Below are 21952 nucleotides of genomic sequence, written 5' to 3'. Positions count from 1 at the left end.
CATACAATTATTTAAAATAAACAAATCCAACTTGATGGATGTTTAAATCTTCAATGAGTAGGAAGGTAACCACATGTAATCTCATCCCTAAAATGTAATGTAGACATTATCTACATTAACTTATTTATTATAATACAAATTAGTAGGACAAATTCATCAATATCAATAAATATATATCCTTCATACATTTTTATTTATTTACTTGGGGACAAATAAAACACTGCTTGAATATACGCCTGCCTTTCAGTACTATTTCACTTTTTTTCATAAGACAAATTGGACATTTAGAATTAATCTGCAGTGAAATTGAAACTGCAATCCCTGTTAATCCCTGTCATTTCTTACCATTTATCATAGATACAGGTCAGGCAGCCAACTATTAGAACAACAGGTAATGCAGAATTGTAATGTTAATTATAATGCACACATTCAAAACATTTTGCATCTATAGTGATGACTTTAATAAGTGGAATAATTTCACACATAACACCACACAGTGCATTCAGTTCCATGCATTAATCAAATAATGTTATATAAGGTTACATATAAAAACAACATACTATATAGTGTTGAAATGTGAGGGTCTACTCTGGGCCGCCAGCCCACCAAATATATTTGGCATTTATCTACTACAGTATACCATCTCCTCAAGTCTCAATCAAATTCTGCGGGGGCCTCACCACCGTCCTGATTACAAATACTGTAAAGGCCATCGGATAGTGGGTGACAAAAATGGCCATGCATAAATAAGAGGTAATTCAATTGTTATTTTCATTAATTCCGTAGAGTATTACAGCTTAAGAAAGTCTTTGTTGTCATCATGTGAACCGTTATTTCCAGCGCTAAGCACAACTTTCACCAAACTCATGTCAGTCAATAAAACATGGGAAAGTCGTTGGCTAATGTCTACTGCACATTAGCTCCTACATACATCATGTATAACTCTGGTCTAGTCTAGTCCTACAATAACTCAGCGACATCTGGCCATGTGACCGGAGAGGTGGTGGGAGCGAGCGAACCTGCGAAGGCATATGGGACAGGAGTACGGCTTCTCCCCCGTGTGAGTTAACATATGGGTCTTTAAATGTCCAGACAAACGGAAGCTCTTTCCACATTCCTCACAGGTATACGGGCGCAGGTTTGTGTGACTCCTCATGTGTTTTCCGAGATCTCCGGAAGAAATGTAGCGGCGGTGGCAATCTGGGCATTCGAACGGCTTCTCACCAGAGTGAATCCGTTTGTGCTTCGCCAGGTCTCCAGACTGAGTGAAGCTCTTGCTACATTCAGTGCACTTGTAGGGCTTCTCGCCGGTGTGAGTGCGCTGGTGGTTTTTCAGATGTGAGAGGCGAATGAACTTGCTATCACACACAGTACAATGGTATGGCCGCTCGCCTGTGTGTGTCCGCAGGTGGGTTTTCAAGGCCCCGGGGTCTCCGATTTGCAGCCCGCAGTCCCCGCACTGGTGGGCTTTCTCGGTTGAGTGGATTTTTTTGTGAACCCTCAGGTTCCTCCACATCTTGAAGTTTTTACCGCACACAGCACAATGAAACGGCTTCTCACTAGAGTGGCTCCCAATGTGGAGGTTCAGGCTAGACTTGAGCCCAAACTGTTTCCCGCATTCAGGGCAGGAGTACTCCTTCTTGCCGGAGTGAGTTGTCATGTGGCTCTTCAGGTGGCATGAACGTAAAAATGCCTTGTTGCATACCTCACATTTGAAGTGCTTTTCTCCCTTGTGTATTTTCATATGAATCCTACAACTGCTGCGATCCACAAACCTCTTGCCACAATCCTGGCAGGCATACGGCTTGTCCCCCGTGTGGATACGCATGTGCTGCTCCAAGCTTTGAGGGGTGCTGACCTTCTTGCCGCATATCAAACACGCCAAGGCGGTGTCCATACAAATAGGCGTGTCCTGAGGTTTTGAGTCCTCAGGCTCATGACACACGTGAGGCCCTTGGCCCCACGTTGCCTCAAAATTCTTCCCACAGCTGGCACAGCTGAGGTGCCCACCCCTGGTGGTCACAGACATAAGGTGCCAACGCTGGCAGTGGTTCTTCACGTTCTTTAGGTACTGGAAACTGCGAGGGCAGACAGGACATGGATGTAGCCTCCGGGCAGGTGGAGAGGGATGGGCTTCACGTACATGGTCCCGAAGCAGTGTTGGAGAGCTGAAGGTGCAGCTGCAGACACTACAGGGGTGTTCGGTGCCAACGCTCGGTTTGGGACTCGAGTAGCATTTGTCCAGCATGGCACGATACTGCTTCTGGTGGACCCATTTGACATGCTTCTCCAGGAAGTCCCAGCTGGTGAAGGAGACAGTGCAGTGTGGACAAGGAAAGAACTCTTCCGAGTCTGACAGAGACAAAGAAAGAAAGAGACATCGGAGAGCATTAGAATTGGCAAATGGCTCCCAGACATACTCCCTTAAACAATTTCCCCAGGTCATTACACACCAATACTGTAGAACTGCCATGATATTTAACAGACATAGAAAGGTTCAGGCTCTTTCAGTCTCTCTCCAATAATAATTATCCTATGAAGGAAGTGAAAACCAAATTGATGTGTGTTTGATTGATTGATTGATGTACTAGTAAGACATGAGAACAGACATGAGAACAACAGTACATGGAAGTACAAATTCACAATACAAGGTCTACTAAACTGGAAGACTCATAAAGCACTAAGCTTGTTTAAAATGAGATCCCCATGCACACAAATCATGATTTGGTGTGATAATGGAATGTAAATTCAATTATCTAGATTACACTGGTTCTCAACATGGGGTTCTCAGTTAAATAATTGTCACTGTAGGAAGACCAAACAGGCACTCACTTACAGGGTCTGTAATTCTGAGAGTTACAATGTAACTTACACACTCTCAGATCTTACAGTGTAGATCAGGTGTCTTCAACGTTTTTTCAGGCCAAGGACCCCTTAGCTGAGAGAGAGATGAAGGAGGGACCCCCCACTACATATTGGATTCATGTTTAATGTGTGTTTTCAGACATTTAACCACTTAAAACCCTCAATACTTTGTAAACTTGACCTTTGGCTCGTTACTTGGTCTGCTCTTTTTTCCATGTACACCAAACCTCTTTGCCAAAACAATAGCCGATCTACAAGCTCACAACGGCTAATGTCCCCCCCAGAATAGGGATGCGAGTGGTTAATGTAAAAAATAAAGTCCATATCACACAAAGAATAGGCGGCCCCCCTGCAGTATCTCTGAGGACCCCCTAGGGGTCCCGGACCCCCTGTTGAAGACCCCTGGTGTACATTGTTTTAGAAAATCTTATTAATCAATCAGACAGACAATATACAGTGGGAAACCCTGCATTAGGTGACACATTACCTTTCTCCTCTCCTCCCTGTTCAGTAGCGTCCCTCCAGCTGGCCTCCTCTTGACCTTCCTCTTCATCGCTCTCTTCCTTAACATCCATCTCCAGCTCATCTTTAACATCTGCACCAGCGTCAAAGTCATACTCTGACGCTGGTGCAGAATGAAGCTCATCCTTAATGTTTATTATTCCTTGTCCACTGTCAGCGTGGCTAGATTCTGATTGGCATTCAACAGTTCCAGAGTCACTGTCAGCGTCCAAGTAGTCGGACGCCCCTCCATTTGGTTCGGGAACATCTGGTTCCTCCTTGATTTGAATGTCGAGACATTCCAGTCCATTGGCATGAGCTTCATTAGTGAGGTCCTCTTCTTCAGCGTGAGAGTGACTTATGGCCTGTTCACATTCTTCAGCTCTCTTGGTTCTGATGAGTGAAGACTTCCTTTCAGCAGGTTTGATCTTCATGTTGTCAACATTACACGTTCCTCCCGTTCGTATGCTGTGAACCAGAGTAATAGATAGATGAGTGGGATACAGAATGCTTCCCTGTGGGACTCCACAGTTCACAGGGAGGGACGAGGACAGGGTTACATTCTCACATCAACCACCTGTTCTCTTCCCTCCAGATAGGATTTCAGTCAGTTCCGCAGATGTGCTATCAAACCCAATTGCCCTCAGCGTATTCACCAGGATAGAATTATTAACAGTGTTGAACGCCATTTGTAAGTCCAACATAACTATGTCACAGTATTTTCCCATGTCTACCTCACATTTAATGAAGTCTGTCAGATACAGTATCAGTGGAATGAGATCTTAATAACTAATGACTTAAATCAAGTCTATAAAAAGACAATTACATTTTGCCCCAGAAGGTGTTAGGTAGCTTTTGTATTACATATTGATTAGAGGTTTTTTTTCATTATCATTATTATTGGTTATCATTTTCTCCTTTTTGTTTTTGGCTTCATTCTTTTGTTATTATTATTATTATTATTGTTAATATTATTACTAATACGTGTGTATTCTTTATTATCGTTGTTGATCGCTCAGTGTGGTTATGCTTGTAATTTGCATATTTCCATAGTGTTTATATCAATAAACATTTGATTTAAAGAAATGGGTATAACCTCTCTGGGCATTGAAAATCTGACAAGAGGGGCATTGCATTTTCCTGCTCACAACACAGAAAAAAACATGGGTTTCTGTGTCCCAGCATGCACCTACGTGGCACAGTAAGTGCCCCCCAAAGGGGGATTTGTTCCCCTTCTACGCCAAATCTCTCTGAGACCATAACAGTTAGATTTATTATAATTACATGACCATAACGTTAAAGCAAATTATACAGCAGTCTGTTATGTGTGAGTGATCGACATTGTTAAATGTATCTGGAAATTGTCCTTTAAATACTGTTGGCCTAACAGTACTATCTTAAAACATGTAGTAGGATGACATTAACTACGAAAACTACACGTAGCATAATTATACCAACGTGCAAAAATAACCTGAGCAACGAGTATTAAGGATTTCCTTTATAATTAACTAGGTAATAACAACGTAAATACGTAGTACAGTGGTTAGCTATCGCTAACTAGCAGTGCTGTTGTATCATCATGGTGGATTTTTTTTTCTTCTTCTTGCAAACTGTTGTCATTGTCGCTCATTCAAACTAGATCAGCTTGTGGATGATCGTGAGGAAAATACCTACCTTTGTATGTGTTTGATGCGATGACTGTGCTAAAGTGGCTATTTCGTTGTAGCTGGAGGCTAACTAATTAGGTTGCCCCGACAATAATAATACTGATGCTACACCGAAGTGGTACCCTATCGAATCTTGCGACTCTAGAGGTCGCTGTTTTGCGTGTATGGCATTTAAACCTAGGCTTTATATTAAGAAAATGGGTTAAACATGGCCTAAACATGCATCACACACACACACGCACGCACACGCACACACACACACACACACACACACACACACACACACACACACACACACACACACACACACACACACACACACACACACACACACACACACACACACACACACACACACACACACACACACACACACACACACACACACACACACACACACACACACACACACACACACAGGGTAATACAAAGTTTGCTTTACATTTGCATTGAGTATATTAAAGCACACCAAGGCCTAGGTCCTTCTGTTGACCTTTTAACCTCTAAGCGAAGTCAAGAACACTATCCTCAGACAATAGGATCTGTCTTAGTCCCTCCCAATGAACCGTGGGGTCCCACAGGGAAGCATTCTGTTACTATTGTCAATATACATTAAGCCACTTCCTCTTGTTCTCGGTGCCCAAAGTCAGGGTAGCCTATTGGGCACAGGTGACAGGTCAGCGGCATAAGTTCTGAAGCTCTCTCTCTCCCTGTCAGTTGTTCTCTGGCTTCTTGGGGTTATCAGTGGATACTCTTACAGCAGCTTGCTGGCTGCTCTTGCTGGCGACCTTGGGATGTGCTGGCGCTTACTGGCCAGTGGATGAGGTCAGTGACTTTGGCGGTATATTCTGGTACCATTAGCCAGTGGCAAGTGTCCTCTTGGCGGCTTTCGTTCAGTGCTGTGTTGGTCTCGTCTTCGAGAGCATCGTCTGCGGTGCAATCTGGCACCTCTACCCAGCAGTGAGCACCACCAGCCCCTTTGCGCCTTTCCAGCCTTCTCCTGGAGAAGCTGGAGGGTTTCCCGAATCCCTTCCATTCCTTATCACACTTCTAACACTAATGGAATGACCAGTGGATTTCAGAACACAAGTACCAGTCATGACAACAACTTTCTTTTGGAACACTCTTTTATTTGTAATTCCAAACACCACCAAACCAACAACTCCACAGAGCATAGGGAGGGAGGGGGTGCTCCCTATAATGTATTCACCTCTACCGGTCATGGTGCCAAAAAAAACTAAACACACAAACAAACACACATAATCATGAATGACATAACCGATAAGCATTATAACACATAAACTCCCACAAAAAATCCCATAGCAATTAATATAACAATAACGAATATAGGCGCACCCTGAGGAATGCTGGGAAGGGTCTCTCCACAACCACTAAAAGGCCGGGCGCTGCAGTTATGTTGTTTAGGCAGATGCTAGGTTTGGTGACACCCTATCCTAGAAGTGGTGGAAGAAGTACTCAGATTTTATTTTACAGTAGCAATACCACAATATAAACAATATAAAACCTTACTTAAGTCAAAGTAGCAATACCACAATATAAAAATACAAAATGAAATCTTAGTACGTCAAAGTACAAAAAATATTAGTATCAAAATATACTTAAAGTAGCAAAAGGAAAATTATTCATTATGTAGAATGCCCTTTTCAGAATCATATACAGCATATTGTTATTGGACTATATTTTGCCTCTGAGATTAGTGGAGTAGAAGTTTAAAGTATCAAAACATTTGAATAACTTTATTGAAATACTCAATAAAGTTAAAGTACTTAAATTGTACTTAAGTACAGTACTTGAGTAAATATACTTAGCTACTTTACACCACTGTATCCTAGTTACATTGTAGCAGTTAATTTGTTTATTTACATATTATTTAACACATATGATTATTTATTTATACATTTTATAGTCTGCTATTGCTGACCATGTTGTAACGCAAAACAAAATGTATTCTACTCTTTGTAAGTCGCTCACCATAAGAATCTTGACCAAATGCCTATTCTCTCTCTCTCTCTCTCTCTCTCTCTCTCTCTCTCTCTCTCTCTCTCTCTCTCTCTCTCTCTTTTCAGCCCTCATGGTGAAAAGTAGAACAACACTGCTCCCTGCAGACCAGTGCTTGCCATTAGTTCTTATTGTTTAGCTATCAGTTGAAAAACATATATACATCAACCAACTGCCAAATTTGTGTTTCAATATTATGTCTAATTAAATAGTTAGGCAATGTATTTCAAATCTAATTTAACATTTTAACATTTTGCCATAGCGGTTATCCAGGGTGGCTTTGTATAATGAATGCAGCCTACATGTCAATGTTTGTGTGTTACTGTTAATTGATGATTTACTTTTAAATGATCAAAAATCTAAAAATAAGAAAACGGTGAAAATAGGTAAATGTGAGAAATATTTCTACAGTAAGTAATTCCCAGTTCACCAGTTTCCATAACACAGAATACTGGAAAGATGTCCCCATTTTATTGGAATCCAGAGTACATTTTGAAGGCATCTTTGATCAGTCCGATATCTGGTCTGAAATTACCCATTGTAGAAGCACAGCTTTGGAATCTTCTGTCATCTCCTTGATCCCCTCGCGGAGTAGATGCAGCGTTGTGGCAAATGCAATCCCCATCGCCCCAATATTACCAACGACAGGAATAGTGGTCAGAACAGACTCAACAGTCTTTGCTGCCACCATGGCGTTTGTATGCATCATTTTGGCCACCACTTTCTCATCGACCCCCTCAGCAAAACGGGACTTCAGCACTGACCTGAGCTCCACTTCTCTTCTGGCTTGTTGACCCTCTCTGAGAGTCTTCTGAGAGATCTCTCGTCCAGCCCAAAGGAAATGAGGGCCTTTTGTAGAAAGCCTTGCATGATCCCAATCTCACATCCTACAGACAAGCCTGGAATGGGAATTGCAGTCATGGTACAGGCAGCAGCGGCAGCGGCTACAGCAGTTTTGTTTAAGTCCTTCCTTTTCTTTTCTATCATGGTCAAGGAGCAGACAGGGAGAGAGCAAATCAGAGCTGACTGCTTGTGCTCTGACAGGTTTGTCTCCAAAGAGTCAATCAGGTTTTGGAAATCATACTTCCCCAGGTCAAAGGTGGAAATGAGGAAGACTTTGGGGTTCCCAAGAGCCCTCAGGTTTTCTTCACAACTCTGCCTGATCTTGACGAGATCCTGCTCCTCACTGAAGTTCTTCTTTCGAGTTTCGGCACGGATGTCGTTGTCAATCTTTGTTCGAACAAAATAAAACTTTTTCTTCTTCTTCATGATCTCTTTTCCTAGCATGATGTCATTCTCCTTGAACCTGATAGTGCCAATGATGATAAAGAAATCATAGGTGTCAAACTGGACCTCTTTGAGATAGTTCTTAGCTTTGAAGTTGGGTGTACCAATTCCCGGCAAGTCCCAGATGTAGACGTTAGGCATGGTGGGGTGATTGTGTCGAATGGCTTTGATAGTGGTCTCAGTCACTCCAGTCTCTGCTGCTCCGTAATCTCCGTCTCTAAGACCTCGTATGGCGTTGACAAAGGTGGACTTTCCCACGCCGCTCTCTCCAGTAATGGCAATGTTCAGAGTCACTTTCTCCAACTCGCCATGTTTCTGCTTTGATTTGGATGGTGGTTGATTTTGGTAAATTTTCACGTAGTCCTCCAATTCATTGAGGATGTCAGGATTTTCATAAACAGCCTCTTCTGACATGGTGAATCTGATGTAATGTAACAAAACCAAGAAAGGTTTCTAGTGCTTGTGCTACATAAGGTTTCAATCCACTGTGTACAATATGTACAGTAGGAATCATACATGCTTGCAGGCAAAAACTACACATTCGACATGAAATGATTTGTGATTTCTGTTGCTCATCCACAACACTTATTTAATGAATTATTCAAAGAAATGACTGAATGTAAAAAAATATAAATAAATCCTATTCAATCCTATTCAAACTCATAATTAGGGTGTAGAGTGAAAAGGGTTTGTCCACTTACCATATATCTTATGTCAGCGTGAAATAAAGTTGAATCAGCAAATATCAACAATGCCTGGATTTTCTTCTCTCAAATTGATACACAATCTTTAGGCCTATTCTTTACACCTCAAGGACTACAATGATGTGGAAGAGGTTAGTCTTGCTCTCTCCACAGTGTCTGGAATCAACAGCATTGTGCATAACAGCACATACTGTTGTTATCATAGATGCACAACAACAGCAACATAATAATAAACTGCCAAACTTCACCCTTGCTATTTGCACCTGTAGATCCTGCCTGTTAACATTCTTCATCGATGCTACACATACATTTGGTCCCATCAGGGTCATCACTCATCATGGCTGAAGCCCTCTAAGCACAGAACTATGTGAAAGTGGATCCTACTCATCAGCCAAAGCAAAAGACACACAATTATCCTGCCTGACTTTACAGTTTGTTGCGACTGCAACCTGTTCCTGTTCGCGGATGACTCGGCTCTGCTGGTCTCGGACAGGGACAGGCTGCAGGTTGAAAAAACTCTCAGCTCTGAACTCGATACGATCCGCATCTGGCTCACTGACAACAACCTATCATTACACCTGGGTAAAACTGAATCCATTTTCTTTGGGTCTAGTGTTAACCTTAGCAAGACTGAAAGCTTCACAATCAAAGTGGGTGATGATGTTATCACAAGAAAAGAGGAAATTACCTACCTGGGTTTCATCTTAGAGGCAAACCTCTCCGGTGATAAAATGGCAGCAAGTGTCATCAAAAAGGTCAACCAAAGAACACGTTTTTTTGTATAGGATTTCCTCTCTTGTCAGTAAGAATACATTGAGGATTCTTACAGGGGCCCTCGTCCAAGGTCATTTTGACTATGCATGCCCCTCATGCCATGGTACCACAACACCACTAAGGCCTTAAAAATAAGGCTCCAGACATCCCAAAACAAACTAGTTAGGCTACTTCTTGGCCTTAAACATACAACTCATCTAACCCCTGCTCATATTGCTTGGGTCAGATGGCTCAGGGTTGAGGACAGAGTATGGCAACTTGCAATGGGCCTGGTCGACAAGATACACCACAACATTGGGATACCCATGTACCTGTCAAAGTATTTCAAAAACGTAAATGAAGTCCACAATCACAACACCAGAGGCAGCTCCACTGATCATGTCCAACCCAGATTTGGCACAAACAAGGGAATTAACTCGTTCTCATGCTATGCAACAAAAATGTGGAATGCCCTACCAAAAGTAGTGAAGGAGTGTAAAACCCTACTCCCTTTCAAAACTGCCCCACAAAAATACCTTCAGGAGGCTGCAATTCGAAACTGGCCCCTGATTTTGTCCAAACATTAGGAAAATCAGCACACATTATCTCTATAGTCATGTGATCAAGACGTATCTGTCCGATTTTTCATATTCCATCCTGATTGTCTAATTCCAAACATTGCTGGCCCACAATAACCTACCTGACCCTGGCGGAAAATTCAAAATATCCGTTCAAAATATAGCCTATATATTTCTTCATTATAATGTAAAAACATGTGTGTTTGAATAACTTTGGTGACTTGTAAAGTAACATGCTCATTAATATGCTGCAGTAGATTTGTAGATTTGTAGTTTTGCACATGGTACCAGTACACACAATTGTATCAGGTGAAGTCAGACATCAAGACAGCTATAAGAAATGATTGCTAATAGCTGCCTCAATTCTGCGGAAATAGCGAAATGTGCTTTCAATCCTTTGTTGGAGAAAAACCTTTTTAAGACAACAGATTCATGGAGTGTATGTGGTGTGGTCAGACAATTAAATAATGAAAGATTAACAGCATGCAAAGGACCACAGTGAAAAAAATGGTGCAGAAAAATAACAAAAACAGAAGGCATGTCATCTGTTCAGAAGGAGCTATTTGCTACCAAGGCAAAGGAGGGCAGAACTGGACAAGTAAAGCTGGTTGTCGTTAGTTGAGAGACAGTGTTTCAAAGTGTCCAATAATGACAATAACTATAATAACACTCCACAATCATAATCCATGGTAACCCTCCATCCACAGCCTAGGACCTCCTCCAACCTAAAAGTTAGCTCACCTCTCATCAAAGTTAGGTGCCTTTGCATTAAACTATTGTGACACTGCATTCCGCATTACAATCCTGGCATGGCCTTCATTAATCACTCATCATGTACATATCTATTTTGTCTCTCAAGTTTCCTTGTTACAGTGTTCCATTGGCATTTTATCCTTCATGTTTCCGTGAGAAGCATTTGACATGTAATTATCACAACAGAGAATACCTCATCACCTTAGCTGGTAGAACTAGAACTTCTGTCCTCAAGTAACACTGTCCTTTGAAAAGCCAGCAATCTCAATAATAGCTCTATAATGATGTATAATACGCACACACTCACCTTTGAAGCTAAGAGGCCCTTTTACGATGGAAGCCCCATCTGTACTGATGAGACTCAATTATCCAAAATAATTAGGATTTTCTTTTTTTGGTGGTTAAGTGGCTCAGTAGTAAATGCAGACATACTATTGTTTAAAAATGTGCAGCACATGACCCCTGGGAGACCAACCTAGTTTGTTGTTGAGTCCCTCAGGGCTCTATACTAGTCTTTTCTGTTTTCACTCTACATTAAATATCAGAATACCCCGGAATACAGCTGGGGTAAGTGGTTAAGTACTGAAAAAGAAGAAGCTACTGTGGGTACGTTATTTCAATATGGTACAGTAGATATGTTGTATAATTTGAATACATAGGACCACAACAGGACTTTTTTTGTTTTATCCTTTTAGCCCAAATGTCTGACTGTACCTCGTGCCGTTTACATTTCTGTCTAATAAAGTATTCAATCAATCAAAAATATTTGTTATACTAGGCTCAGTGACCCTCAGTAGAATGTTTTACATTCGGTTTCAGTTGAACAATTATTTGAAAACAAGAAATACAATCTTTCACAGACTTTATTGTCGCCGACTCATCACCAGGACAGAGAATCTTCAGGCATACACAACCACTTGTCTGTACAGCACTGTTCCCTTCTTTGAAAACAAAAACAAATGGCAAACAGAAAATATGTACAAAAATAATAGCGTTAAAAACAAAACAAAAGACAAACATACAGGACAAAACAGTATTAATGCTTAATGGTGGAGAACTGGTATAAATAGTGTGGGAGTTACAGTATCGATTTTTGAGCTTTCTTAATGCTTGACAACAAAGCTGTAGCTGTGGCTGAGAAATCGGTTCAAGAGAACATTTGTCATGATAAGGAATCCAGTAGCACCTTTCTGAGCTTCTGTGTGACATTGTATGCCATCCATCCACTGAGGGGAGCCCTCTCCTAGTGTTTCACATGGATTAATGGAGTCCATTACCTCCATGCAGTGCAAAAAGAAAAGGAAAACACTATCTACATAAAACGCAACAGATAAAGTAACAGTCGCCTTGGAAATGATAAAAATAAAAAAAGAAATACTGATAAGTCTTGTGAAATGTCATTTGTCTTTCATACATCTCTCACCAGGAGAATGTGACTCTTCCACATCAACTGTCCCTTTCCATTATCATTCTTGTCACAATATAAATGTCTATATTGTTTTTTGTCCCATTTACTTTTGCTATGTCATGACCGATTAAAAATATATACTTTTCTTTCTTTTTTTTCAAACTCTAGCTCTGATTGGCTGATACAATCATCCAAGCAGGAGAGTTGCCTAAATGAAAAATGAAAACAGACCAGCAACATTTGCTCAGCATACATTTCATATCATGAAAAAGTAATTAAATACTCCTAAATTACATATTAGTCCTTCATTCCAATGATGGGTTCCATGGGAAAGCAGTTAGCCAGTCATGTCGTCAACTCATAATAGTAGTAGGAACTGAAGACTGGTAAAGCATGATTTATACTTTGTCCTACAACGGTGTGGTATGCTGAAAATAGATGACCAAATAGCTACAAGCACACAACGTGTCACATCACAACGCGTTGTGAGTTTGGAGATCTGCTATTTTTGGCGTGTTTCACCACTGTACAAGTATAAATTATGCATACCAAAGAATTTATCCTTCAATTGTAAAAAAAAAAAGGCCTAAATAAGTGTTAAGTCCCTCTCTAAGCTGCACTGCACAATACAAAACACAAGTGTTAAGTGTAAGCACGTTGACTCACAGACAAGGCAAGAAGAAGTGAAGGCAGATGGGCAGAAGAAACAAATGTAACATCAAACATGTAACACGGCATGTGGAGGAATATGCAAAAATATACTCAGGCCTTTGAGCCAGCATAACATTAGACACGTAGCCTAGAAGCCTGCCATATATTAAGTTACAATTAGAATCACTCATGTCTACGATATAAAAACCACCTGACAAACAAGTTTGACTTTTCTTTCCTTCTACACAATCAAATGTTGCACATGAGGCAGAACCGATCTTGTTCTCAATGGCAATTTTGATTGTCACTTCTGGGGGGTATAAAGCACATGTTGGTTCCAAAGTAAGCAGGTGTTTTCCTCACCACCTCCATTGGTCATTGCAAAAGAAATAAAAATCTTGACAGTCCAGCAAAAGTCTTTCTGTGTGGCCGGCTGTCGAGTGCGCTTATACCTCTTAGTGAACACAGACTGGTCGCAATGTTGATACGTATAGCAGTTGTAGTGCATTCTAGTGATTAGCTGGCTTGGTCATGTGAAGCGTTGAAACAATAGCAATACATAATACAATAAAAGACACTCAGCAATTAATTATACAGTGTATGTACAGGTATGTTCAGGATGCTGACTGTAACTGGCTCTTAAATTACTTTATTCTTTTGGCCTTTTTTTCTGTGACGTGCACCAGTGCTTCTTTCAAACTTGTTCTGTCATTCCTCTACCACTTGCGTTGATTCTTTTTGTTACTCTCTTTATGTCCCTCCTTTGTCCCCCTACATGGCCATAGTGGTGAGGTGTTGGTGGCCCAGCAGGCCCTTACGCCCAGCGCCTCCCCCCGGATGCCCTCCTCCGTTCCCGTGACCGCAGTATTCCTGCAGATTCTGTCGTAAGGTGACCAGCGCAGAGCCCAGACAGGCCCGGTTTGGTGCCAGAATGCCTCCAGGTAGCTGGATGAGGACGGTAGCTACCCCGGCCATGCCGTCATCTGTGGGCTCAAGAGTGATGGGCCCCACCTTGAAGGAGGAGTAGGAGAAGCCCATGAGCTGAGAGAGGAAAGGGTCGGAGCGGCAGAAATGCTGGTAGCCGCTGTGTGTGGACGGGTGGTGGTGGTGTGAGGCCGGGGCTCCGGTGGCAGTGCTGGCGTAGTGGTGGGTGTTCAGGTAGTGCAGAGGGAGGTGCTGCCCGCTGTTGCCTCCGCCCAGGGTGAGGTGGTGGAGGTGGTGGCCGGCGTTGGGTCCGGAGCCCGGGTCGTGTTTGTAGGAGACCTGGCCCGCCCTGCCCCTCTGGCCCACCACCATGCCCCCCAGCTTGCCGGTGCGGGCGTGGGCCAGTGACACAGTGCTGCCCCCCACCCCTCCACCCGTGGAGGGCAGGTAGATGAGCTGCAGCTCCTCGGGCTCCAGGTAGACGGTGAGCTTGGCGAAGGGCCGGGAAGCCATCTTGGTCATCTCCTGGATGTGACGCCGCTGCTCCCGGCGGAAGTCCAGGAACTGCTTGACCTTCCAGAGGAGGACGCAGACCGAGAGGAAGAGAAAGAAACAGGAGAAAAAGACAGAGAAGAAGACAAAGAGGTCGATGTGGGCCTGGTCCTGGCGCAGAAACAGCAGACCCTGGGACTCTCCCTGTGCCTCGTCGGTGCCCACCCCTCTCAAGGCGATGTAGAAGCGACTGGACTTCAGTGAGTGGACCTCATGGGGAAAGGTGATGACCACGCGGTCCCTGACACCACGGACAATCAGCACTGTCTGGGGTTTCCACACCGTGATGTAGGAGATGAGACCCTCAGCTCGCTCCTCCCGTACCTTCCTCTCCACCCCCGGAGGCTTGGCCTGCAGCAGCATGGAGTTGCTGGCGAGCATGGGACTCCCGAGGTTGGAGGTTGAGGCGTTGGCGTACACCTTCATGGGGGAGGGAGGCGTTTCCTTGTCCACCCCGCCCGCCGCTCCCCGAGCCGCGGACTCATCTTCGATCTTGATGTTGTGAACGCCCGACTGGCGGTCGACTTCCACGATGAAGGTGTCGTGAGAGTTGGACACGTACACCTCCACTTCCCCGAAAGTCACATCGATGGTGACACGGATGTCCACGTTGGTGAACTTGGGCTGGGCGGAGAAGAAGACGGTGCGTCCCTTGGGTAGATTGCGGATGGTCGGGTCGTGGAAGCAGTTGGTCTGGGACGTCGGGTCGAAGCAGCACTCGTTGTCCACGTTGAACTGGCGGTAGCACTGGCGCCCGTTAACCGGTGTGCCGTTGAAGGAGTCTTTGCACTTGGCACACTAGATTTGGGAATTTGAGAACGAGATGGAGCAAAGTATTTATATGATTATAGTTATAAAAACAAAACAAAATGCTCCCAATTTAAGGGTGAAAGACTATTTTCATGCAAGGAACCAGTAAAATATTAATAAGGAATACCCTCAAAGTGACGGTGGCCCACACCTTACATAACATATTTAGCTTTACTTAATTGTATTGTTTTTTATTTGTTGAGGACAGTTTGTTTTAAGTGGTAGACAGGAAGGATCTACCTGTTGTCTGTAGCAGTCTTTCCTGTCACTCTGAGGGCTACTGAGGCAGGAAGACGTCTCTGTGTTGTTCTGGCAGGGACAGCCAGTACCGTCATGTTCATTACATGTGTCTGCATGGCCGTTACACTGACACCTGCACGCAGGGGTACAAAAAAACATTGATATTTGGTTGATGTTCTTATTAACAAAATGCATAATACATGACTAAATTTGTGCATATCTGTCAAAATGATAATTTAAAAAAGCTTGAGAGCTAATTTCCGTTGTGTGTGTGTGCCAACTGAGGCTAATCGTGTGTGTGTGTGTGTGTGTGTGGGTGTAGCTTCTTTTTAAGGGTTTTTGGGACATTAGTGTACCACGATGTGCTGGCATAATCAAAATTGCATTGAACAAGAGCCCCTGCTAATATCTCAAGAGCGCTTCTATCTATAAAGTGGATACAGTGGATATTCTAGCTAGACATTTTCCTCAGTTTGCTCATACTTCACTGAAACTATTTTAGTGACCCAATATTGTCCTGAAGTAAAAGGTTAAGCTCAAAACCACTTGTTAATGTGGATACAGATGAATGATTGTCAACTATATTTTTCCTTTTAATTAAGCTACTGTTGAGTGCTTGTACTAAGTGGGAGCAGGAGTTTCGGCAGCAGCCATTCACCTCTTTTTGTTTTACCATAACAAAGCTATCTAATGTCTCATTCTTCCCAAGCAGAAAACAACTCACTTGTCACATTTCCCCTGCAGCAGGAAGTAGCCGCTGAGGCAGCTCTCACACTTGTCTCCCACACTGTTGTTCTGGCAATTCACACACACAGCGCTTTCTTCTGTGGGACCCTCCGACACCCAGTTTTGGATCTTAGAAAAATATGGAGAAACGTACAAACATAAGCAGTCAACATTCAATATTCACAAGTGGAGGTTTTCTGTGTGCTGTGCATAATGATACCAGGGGCCCTATTCCGTGGCACCTCCGCCAGCCTAAACCCTACCCTAAACCTGTTAAATACGGATAATGGAGCTGCGCTGCCCCAATGTTATTCTAGCACCTGCGCTACGGGCACGCCCCCCCGTTATTTGCGCGTGGGGGCGTGCCCGTGGGCGTGTTGTTGCTATATCCCCCACGTTGCCATTCTGCAGACACACATGGGTACGGCTTTGGGAGGGGGGATAGTGGATTCTAAAAGCACCCGCCAAGTGCACGCAGACACTGCAATGGCTTTGTGCGTTGGACCATGAGCCGTGCTGCCAGCCTTGGCTAGAAATAAGCAACCACAGGTCTATGAAAACAAAAAGAAGCGACTATGAGGCCACATGAGCACTTCAAACTAGCTTTCATAGCCCCTAAATATTTCAGCCTGGCTCGACTAATAATTGACAAATTAGGGCCAGACCAGCCTGTCAGTCATTTTTCTAAAGAAGGCTTTTTTCTCATTAAATCTTGGTAATTCGTTAAGAACAGGAGTCATTCTACCCTATTCCAACAGTCTATATTTTATTTAAAAAACAGCATGTAGCAAATAGGCTATATAAATATATACACTGCCCCTATAACCATTAAAAAAATTATATTCGATTATTCTATGAAATATATTTTAAATTGAGATATTTTCGTTTTTTTCCATATTGCTGTCATGTCTTAATAAAATCATGCTTTTAACAAGCAAAATAAGCAGTACAAAATATGGTTAAGTAAGATAAGTTTGGATTACTTTGTTTGATGGGAAAGAGTTGCATGAGAAATCACATCCAATGTTACCTCGTACTGCCTGCTGCCTGCTCTTGTCATTTGAAGAAATAATCCAATTTGTCTGAAGATCCATCTATATGTCATGTTGGTTTTGCTTTTGCGCTATGGTGATTATTAGCTGCTTAGCAGCTGTGTAAGAATAGTATAAAAAAAAACGTCGACCCGGCCCAGCCGGTGCCGACGGGCCGGGTCGGGTCCCGTTGGGTTTGGGCTAAAATCTTAAGCACTTACATTTTTTATAAGATGATCGGATCATCTAGTGTGATTTTCATTTTGGCTGCTGTCTCGTTAAACCCATGCTGCGGGTGAATATTATATTATATATTATATATATTATATTATTATTATATTCCCCACGTAAACGTATACGTTCATGTTTACTGCATGGGGTTCTCAATCTTTTCAGGCCATCGCCCCCCCCCCCCCCCCAAAAATAACCATATTTGAACTGGGACCCCCCCCATTTTGTTTGACTCGGTTCCACAGATAAATATTGTGAAAATAGTAGATCTACAAGCTCGCCAGGCGTTGAGAGCTCCATTGTGGTCTCGACCCACAGGTTGAGAACCACTGCATTAAAAGCTCCAAGCTAGTTACATGTCTAGTATGTTGTTGACCACGTAATGTAATGTTTTTGGTTTAGTAATAGGCTATACTCCGTGGCGCGCGCATGCCTCATGCGCCTCATTGTTTATGATGCCCAAAATAACAGATCTGTAAGCTGTCGACACGACATGACGCAGCGCGTTGATAGTTTGTATGTCTGTTATTTTGGGTAGGTAGGAGACGCACATACGCATCGCAGCGCAGCAATGTATCTGGGTTTGAGAGGCTATGATTGATGTAAACTTAAAGTGTAGCTCTGTTCGGGATTATTGAACAAAGGTGGATGATGAAAGATAACGGGGACAATATGGATAAGTTAACTGCGTCACTTCAGAGGAAACTATGGAGCTAATTCAAAGATGTTTACGCACCCCTGGAATCCATTAGAATGGTGGAAATAGAACAATAACAGCCAACGTGAGTACATATAGACCTTTCCTAAAACTGTCCTATTTATTATACCCCACTGTATGTCTGTGTACCACCGCCCAGCCCTGTGGTCGATAGGAGCAACATGATGTAATTAATTATTTGGGAGCAGCAGGTGTGTACCAATAGTATAACAATTTTAAATGGCTTTTATATACTATTCCGGATCTGAATTGTGAGTTGCTTATTGTGAACACAATAGGCTACAAATTAATATAAAAATGTATTTGGATAAAATAAAAAAAATGAAGGAAAGCCAGCCCAATGTGGCTTATAATAATCAGACCAGGCAACAGTGCAGACAGGGAGATAGGCTAGAGCACATTAGAGCGGGGATGACGGCTAGCGCAGTCTTCTCTTAAAGGCAATGGCTTCTGGCACGGTGATTGGTTTTATCAATGTAACGCCCAAACCACACCTATACATAATGTAAGGGGTAGCGCAGGTGTTTTGCGGGGGGTGGGGGGGAGTACCACAGAATACCAAATTTTGCGGGGCAACGCCTCTTGCCTAGTCCGCAATCCGTAATTAGCGGTTTGTTCAAATTTCAGGCAGAATAGAGCCCCAGGAGCCCAGAAAAAGCACAGGGACGTCTAGATGAGTTATTAGCAGATAAGACTATTAGAAGCAGGAGGTTCTTGTGTGTGTCAAACTTTAGTCCAAGAGACAGAGGGTAGACTTAGTAACCATGAAGATGCAAGGCACTCACGCTTATGGGGTCCAGCGGGTAGAGGTGTAGGTTATCCAGGGCTTTCTTATGCTCGTCCCGGGACAGACATATGCCACTGTTCCCTCTGCAAAACTCCCGACATGGACGACATGTGCCCCCGCCCTTGGCAGAGCCCACAAACAGAGGCTTACATTTCTCACAGTGTTTACCCTGGAACAGAGAGGGAAGAACAGCATGAGTCAAGAAAGACTAGGGGTCAGTTAATATATTGTCTAGGTGTTTTTGTGTGTGTGCATGTTAATCTAAGTTAGTTCATATATTCCCATAATGATAAACCCAGATTCAAAGTAATATCAACATTTAGAGAAAAGGCAAGAAGGACAAAAATGACATGAAGACATTTCATTTCAAAACAAACTAAAAAGGCAGGAAGGAAAGACTAACAAAAACAGGGCTGACAACCAAATACAAAAGCAATAACGCAACATGATATGCTTGAAAACAAGATGCAACTGACTGATAATGAAAATAGAGCTGATACATAAGTCCATAACAAATATATTGTACTGTGTGTAATCAATAGATCCCTCTGTCTACTCACAATAGTGTTGTTGTGGCACTCCAGGCAGACGTCTGGTTTGTTGACCCCGGCACAGTTGCTGTGTTTGTTGCAGCTGCACTGAGAGGAACAGTTCTCCCCGACGAAGCCAAAGTGACACTGGCACACGCCCGGGGAGACACACGTACCGTTCACACAGCCCTGAGCACACACCGGCTCACACTGTCCCGACACACTGAACGGTGGGAAGTGGGGGGGAGGACAAAAGTGTCTTGGGTCAACATTGTCCACGTATTGTGACACAGGGTTAAGTTGATCGTCATCGCAAAATAAAGCCTAACAGAGTGATGCCAGACCCCAACGTGCATAACCTGTTATGCTTTATTTTGCCATGATGAGTGGCATATCAACCGACTTATCAATAATCTGAAAAAAATATTGATTTAAAAATGATTTATTAGCTTACAAGCTTCTGCTAAAACATTGTATGTTAGATTCTATTCATTATAGTCTCACATAGCCAGACGATTGGAGATCTCTGCCTACTAATGATATTTAAATTCAATGTAGTTGCTGAAACTGGGTGGAAACAATTCCTGAATTAGAAATGAAACGGCATTGCCTTCATACTGGGACAGTATCAAGATGTCGTAGGTTTGTTAGTGGTTGTTCTCGAAAATACATTGATTTTAGATGTCACCAGGCATATTGGTTGGCTTAGATCTCCGATCGCCTAGCAACATGAGACTACTACGATTAAAAACGTTCTTTCCTTTTTCTCTCAATTTAATTGTTATGCCAATTCCTGACCCCCTGTGTATTCTAGTCCCTTGTCACTGCCACGCCAACACCTACAACATATTTGGTCCAGGGGTCGCGCTAGGATTTTAATTTGCCGGTCCAAATGTCCGGAAGGATTAAAATTTACCGGACATCTGACAAAAATAACGGTCATAATTAATGGTATGCAATAATGACAAGCAGGTGCGTAAATACAGCCTAACACTTTGGATTGAGCTATTTGAACATGAACCAACCATCATAATATACACATTTTATATAGCAGGGTCATCTTACACAAATACATTAATTACCTACATTACCATTTGTGCATGCTGCGTGCGTAATGGTTTCTCAATAATCAATTGCGTTTGAATGCATTTTCTAATCAAAGGGCAATGCAAAAAAATGGGCATTTCAGATAAATCCTTCATAACGTGGCTCAGCTGACCTGTTAGGGCAATAAATTATAGACCACTAGTCACTGGTTATACTGTTTAGTTAGACAGTGGATGCCGTCCGTGCGCATAGTTGGGACAGCCGTGGGAAAGTTGATGAGTTGTGAGAACCTTGTCGTCTCCTCATAGAGCTAATCAGTTCAAAGTGGTAACGTTTTAACGTGTCCACCTCATAGAATTAAAAATAGGTTCACGATTATGATTAACGTCGTGTTTCACCTCGATGCCATAGTTGCAGTAGCCTATAGCTGTTGTGGAGAGTATTTACGCATCTGTGTTGGATATTTCATCTTCAATGAAACTGTTGTTAAACTGTAGGGCAACTTGCCAACTTTACTCACGAGTCACAAGTGCCCTTGTAGTAGCCTAGTATCTGTGACATATTCTAACTCGTAATGATACAACTTGTGTGTGAATGACTGTTAAATACACAACTTTATAAATGTAACTTGTAACCGGACCGCGATCTCTGTCTGACTGCCGAGACCGCAGTCTAGCTACGCAGCACCAGCAACAACTACGCAGCAGCAACAACAATTCTCTTCTTCCTGTTGTACCTTCACAATAAAGTGTTTACCATTTGCCGCCCAATGCAGCACATTTTACACTGGTTATTATTAACAGGAAATAGGTGTAACTTAACAGCGTGTGACTTTCTACCATAGAGGTATAATATAACGCGTTCTACCGCTCTCTCTCACTCTCTCTCTCCCAAAGACACACGCAGGCTGAGAGAGAGAGAGAGAGAGAGAGAGAGAGAGAGCTTGCAAAGTAGAGGATATGAAATGTGCCTAATTTGCGGTGATAATTAATGAACTGCCGTGTCATTATCAACCGGTCAGGATGTCCGGAGAGATTTATTTTTTCCGGTCCTAGTCATAAATAAACGGTCAAAACGGCAATTATCGGACTAACGCGACCTCTGATTTGGTCATAGGGAGAGCACAGACAAGCTTCTGTCTCCATCGATAGAAGGCCTTGTAAGAATAGA

The 21952-nt window shown here is 42.7% G+C and overlaps 3 protein-coding genes across 5 annotated transcripts in view; all 3 read right to left on the bottom strand.

The window, feature by feature from the left end:
• Positions 1–204: 204 nt before the first annotated feature.
• On the bottom strand, positions 205–5149 carry LOC311042821 (uncharacterized protein). Its single transcript, XM_084053843.1, has 3 exons — positions 5041–5149; positions 3353–3834; positions 205–2352 (listed from the first exon to the last, which is right to left on the bottom strand). Exons 2-3 carry the CDS (start codon positions 3798–3800, stop codon positions 971–973), a joined length of 1830 nt encoding a protein of 609 aa, XP_083909969.1. The 5' UTR covers positions 3801–3834; positions 5041–5149; the 3' UTR covers positions 205–970.
• A 2348-nt stretch (positions 5150–7497) lies between these two features.
• Positions 7498–9135, bottom strand: LOC311041976 (interferon-inducible GTPase 5-like). The gene is made up of 2 exons (XM_084052476.1): positions 9041–9135; positions 7498–8760 (listed from the first exon to the last, which is right to left on the bottom strand). Exon 2 carries the CDS (start codon positions 8751–8753, stop codon positions 7806–7808), a length of 948 nt encoding a protein of 315 aa, XP_083908602.1. The 5' UTR covers positions 8754–8760; positions 9041–9135; the 3' UTR covers positions 7498–7805.
• Positions 9136–11972: 2837 nt separating this feature from the next.
• The window catches only part of megf8 (multiple EGF-like-domains 8), a 45276-nt gene continuing 35296 nt past the window's right edge, over positions 11973–21952 (bottom strand). For all 3 annotated transcript variants that reach the window (XM_084052543.1, XM_084052544.1, XM_084052545.1), the window contains exons 40-44: positions 19766–19958; positions 19204–19374; positions 16437–16567; positions 15713–15845; positions 11973–15460 (exon numbers count right to left, since the gene is read on the bottom strand). In XM_084052543.1, coding sequence (XP_083908669.1) covers positions 13958–15460; positions 15713–15845; positions 16437–16567; positions 19204–19374; positions 19766–19958 — 2131 coding nt within the window. In that variant the 3' untranslated portion in view covers positions 11973–13957. The remainder of the gene's footprint in view (positions 15461–15712; positions 15846–16436; positions 16568–19203; positions 19375–19765; positions 19959–21952) is intronic.

Source organism: Gymnoscopelus microlampas, assembly GCF_963454915.1.
Source record: "Gymnoscopelus microlampas genome assembly, chromosome: 3".
In the NCBI taxonomy this organism is placed as follows: domain Eukaryota; kingdom Metazoa; phylum Chordata; class Actinopteri; order Myctophiformes; family Myctophidae; genus Gymnoscopelus; species Gymnoscopelus microlampas.
This window is presented reverse-complemented; position numbering and strand designations above follow the sequence as displayed.

Bases quoted from the DNA above. Each gene is read 5' to 3' on its own strand.
- LOC311042821 (XM_084053843.1), bottom strand. From the start codon at position 3,800: ATGAAGATCAAACCTGCTGAAAGGAAGTCTTCACTCATCAGAACCAAG. The intron at 2,353-3,352 runs GTAATGTGTCAC...TGTCTCTGTCAG, and splicing joins ACAGGGAGGAGAGGAGAAAG to ACTCGGAAGAGTTCTTTCCT.
- LOC311041976 (XM_084052476.1), bottom strand. From the start codon at position 8,753: ATGTCAGAAGAGGCTGTTTATGAAAATCCTGACATCCTCAATGAATTG.